This window comes from Sesamum indicum, linkage group LG3, assembly GCF_000512975.1.
Source record: "Sesamum indicum cultivar Zhongzhi No. 13 linkage group LG3, S_indicum_v1.0, whole genome shotgun sequence".
NCBI lineage: Eukaryota > Viridiplantae > Streptophyta > Magnoliopsida > Lamiales > Pedaliaceae > Sesamum > Sesamum indicum.
The window spans coordinates 24,613,600-24,618,054 of record NC_026147.1 but is presented as its reverse complement, the minus strand read 5'-3'; the positions used below and the strand labels follow the sequence as shown (position 1 = coordinate 24,618,054).

General features: G+C 36.5%; 1 protein-coding gene across 1 annotated transcript; it reads left to right on the top strand.

Annotated features, from left to right (window-relative positions):
- LOC105159519 lies at positions 1,613-3,515 on the top strand. Its single transcript, XM_011076607.2, has 2 exons — positions 1,613-1,807; positions 3,004-3,515. The coding sequence occupies exon 2, from the start codon at positions 3,043-3,045 to the stop codon at positions 3,343-3,345; it is 303 nt and encodes a 100-aa protein (XP_011074909.1). The 5' UTR covers positions 1,613-1,807; positions 3,004-3,042; the 3' UTR covers positions 3,346-3,515.

Below are 4,455 nucleotides of genomic sequence, written 5' to 3'. Positions count from 1 at the left end.
TGAAAAGTCGAAAGACATGAAATGATGGTTTGATGTGTTTGGAGTTTGGAAAATCACAACAGCCTTTGAAGAGTGTCCATATGCTATACTCCCTCTCACATATATAACAGCATCAAGTTGGATTAAGTTAATCCCACACAAGCAAATAAGACCGGCAACTGCATCCACCATCCCTATTCAAGTTGAGGAGAGCTGATAAATGTCTTGAGGTTGAATTTTGTGACTGGTTTACGTCTATCACAAGCTCATCTTCAAATTCAGCGGAGCTTGCATAGTCTGGGTCCTCCCCGACTGTCCTCTGGCAGGGTCTGATTGAGAATGATGGAACTTAGCAGGGTGAGAACTTGAGAGTAGCTAAGTCCAAGTTCTTGCAGAAGCATTTGCAACCTATAATGGTGGTTCAGGCAACATCAAAGACATGATCCGAGAATTCTGAAACCGAAAGCCAAATCTCCTGTACAGCAGTTGTGACTAAATTAAAAGGGGCTGAATAGTCTTGTCTTAACTTGGTGGATCCCAGGAGAGTATAGTATGTAAGGGTATCGAACTGATGCTGGTTGCTCCCACTCTTTATCGTTTTTCAGCAAACCATGAACATGAAATCAACTTCTACTACCTACATATAAAGGATAGTTACGCTGTCCTACAGTGATTTCGTCTCTCATATAGCTAAAATATACACACATTTAATGAATTGTCCACCATTCTCGTAGCTCAGAAATACAAAGGTTTTCAGTTCCATATTGTACACAAGAGAATGCCGTGAACAGGTGAACTAACCGCAACTCTGATTAACAGTTTTCAAATAGACCTGTCAAAATACTTTGAACTTTATTCTTGGGAAGTAAAAACTATTAGAAGCTCAGCAGTGACCAACTGAAAATCGAATCCATAAATCTAAATACGTGTAAAACATGTGTGTGTTTGTATTACAGAGACTGCCATTTCTTGTAATAACTAGTTTTATAAGACAGGTCTTTTAAGGGACGACCTAACGGATTGGATCAAAATTTCTCATGGAAGATGGCTGTGGACAGCATCACGTCACCTTTTCAACCGAGAGATTTGTTCTACATATTTCAACTGACATTTTCTTAAACGTAATTCGAATACTTATGAAGAAAAAGAGATATAATCCGAGTATGATTGGTCTTAATTAAGAGGAAGAAACTCGGGAAAAGGAAAAACAAAAACAAAGAAATAAATATCTTATAACAAGGTAATTTTTTTTTTTAGAGTTGATTTTGTAACTTTAGGTAATTAGTATTTTTGGTTTTATAACTTATTTTATTTATACATTTAGTTCTTTTTTTGATAAATCTAGTAATGAACATATCATATTTGATCATTTTTGACAAATTTAATCATGTGTTGACAAATTTTGATCCTAACTACTCATAATTAAAAGATTAAAATTGAAATATATTACAGTTTGAAAGGGATCACAATTGTCAATATATGACTAAATTTATCAAAATAAACCATATATGATGTATTTGTCAAATAAAGGATTAAACATATAAATAAAGTAAATTATAGAATTAAAGATATTGACGACCTAAAATTATAGGAAAAAAATGTAATTTTGTACACACCGAAGAATCCGCTCCCCAACTGTCAAGAACGGTTTTAACAACTGTTTTGTGAAACTTGTGGGCGTAGATTACCTTCTCTCTCTCTCTCTCTCTCATAAACGGTATATCCGATACATGTATTCAGATTTGAACAAAACCTCGATCTTTTCAAGATTCAACGGACAAGGAATCATCAACTCTTACACTACTCACACTGTACTCAGCAGTTTGAGGTTTGTCTCTCAGATCCCTTCATCTGTTTCGCATTGCAATTGGTTTCTTTTAAAGTTGCTGTCTTCTCGATTCGGGTATTCAATTTGGCTTTTATTATTTTAGTTTCCTGATTAATTAGTCATTGAATAATTTATTAATTAAACTGGTTGTTTTCTTAATCCCGATAGTTATCTTTGAGCCATCTGTATTTCTTTAAGATATTTCGTTTGTTCCTGTGCTTTTCCTGGACGCCCATGTTGTGGAAGTAGTCATGTCTTAATTAAGGTCCCTCTGGATGGAAAGAGGAAAAGAAGACTAAATTTGCTGTTGGCAGTATTCAATTTTACATTGAAGCAGCTCAAGATTACTGCTTTATTGTTTCTTATGCTGCTTTGAGTTTGTAAGTGTTTCTTTTTAGGTGAATTTTGATGCATTTTTAGCTCCTATTGCCATTTGAGCTCTGGCCATCAGATTCCTCATTGCATAGATATTCATGAAATTGAGATCTTGCTGTTTCTTTGGGGCTGGTTGGTGAATATATGTCTGATCTTTATACCTGAAGACTATCATGTCATCACATGCTATACAGATTCCATGATAATAGGAGCTAGATGGAAATGTAGTCTAAGAAGCAGTTGAAAAATCTAAACAAATGAGGAATCAAATTAAGGCAGATTAATTATCGTTTTCGACAGGCAGCCACACTCCGAGCAAAAACTGTATAGGACAGTTGCCTATTTCAAGTCTTGTACCTTTTGTTCCATTTCCCCCCTGTATCCATTTAGTGACTCTCTTTTTCGTCTTGTGGGTTAAATTTGTTTCTCCTCATTGATGGTTCCTTGATTTGGAGTTCATTGTTGTCCTTTGCATCATTCTTTCAGTGAATGGAACAATGAATTGAGTCCAATTCACTCTAGGACTTTTGACAAAACAATGGAAGACAAATAGTTGGTGAAAAGACATGTACAATGATGTTTTAGAAAGCGTGAATGATTGATCTCCTTTACCTCTGCAAGAAAGATAAAATTGCCTAATTGTGAGGAACTGGGTGATATTTTACCATTTAAACAACCTATAACGATGTATGTGAATACCTTTGCGGAGGAATGATAACAACATATACCTTTTTTTCATGCCTTTTTCTCTGTCTCCGTTGTGCACTATCTTTCTCAAAGAACATCTTCAAATGAACTCTGCTTGTACTTTTGCAATGCAGCAAGAGACAACTGGATTTTGACACTAGTTGCGGGACGGTATGAGTCTGGCATGTCTTGTATGCCATGGCATAGAAAGTCCATCACATTCTTTTAGAAGTTACTCTGTGTCAAGTTCGGACCACGAAGGAAGATGTTCGGCAATTGCTACTTGCTTGACCAGGAAGATTTCACTTCCACATCCAAGAGCTAATTCCAGCATCACATCATCTAAGGTGATGCCCCAGCCAACTGTCCCCAGTTCTGGGGTCACAGGTGGTGCCCCGCGGCTAGTCCGGAGCCATGCCGTTAGAAGGGACCTTGTCAGAGACTGGAATTTTGATGAAGTAGGGTTGGAGCGTTAGTCTAGCAATTTAGGGTAGGAAGCCTCTGAAATGAAGACTAAGTACAGAGCTTTACATCGATTTTTGCCTAGTTCTCTTTATCCCGTTTTCGTGTTGTTAGTAAAACATACACATGTAGTGCAGTGAGTATTTGAGCATTTGGAATGAGTCAAGAAATTCAATCTGAAGCATTTGTGATGAGTCTAGCAAATTGATATCTGAAACATGGGTTCAAGATTTTATGGTAGGAAACCAATTCATTCATTTTCGAGCTCTTCAATGGGACAAACAATTCAAAATCTTACTTGTGCTTATTTTATAAGGATAAAGGGGAGATAATCAGTGTCCTTATCTTAATGGCAAACAATGAATGTAAATCAATTATCTTAATGAAAATTTAATAGATCAACTCAACAAACACTGCTGCTGCTAAAAAATGGACAAACAAAGTTGCTACACTCATCCAACTCATTCTTATAACAGGCAATAAACACCTTCATACCAACTGCAGCAAAGTAAGAAATCCACGCAGTGGGTCAGAAACGCCATCACTTTTCGTCATCTCACTCTCCTCTCCCTGCTCACTGTCCGTTTCTATATCCACCCCACGACCACCTCCACCAAATCTAAGAAATAGCCTCTCCAGCACCAAAAAATTACATCAAACTCAACAGATTCCCCAGGTTGCTCATTTATGGCCTCTTAGGGAAATTACCGGGAGAGATGTATTAAGATGTTGCAGTGTGCTGGAGTTTACTCAGATTACCAGGATCGTTGGTTGGGCTAATGTTTTTATAGGTTTTGTTATGGTTAATGATAAGAAGCTACAAATTGTCTGTGAATATCTGGACATGGTGATAATGTGCGAGAGTTGGATATGTGCTTTCTTCTCATGCATGCATGCTCATACACACATAGTGTATTATTCTTATGAATTAATAAATTGTTATCCTTGATTTTTATCGACTAAAGACAAGCTGTAATTATCCCCTAGAGAATATTTTATCTCATAAAAGAAATCCCTGCATTTATCTTTTTGAGCTTTCCCTCCTTCCGCGAGACAGCAGAATCAACCATTGATGTGGAAATATCAAATTCTCAATTAATTATATTATTATTATATTTAAATTC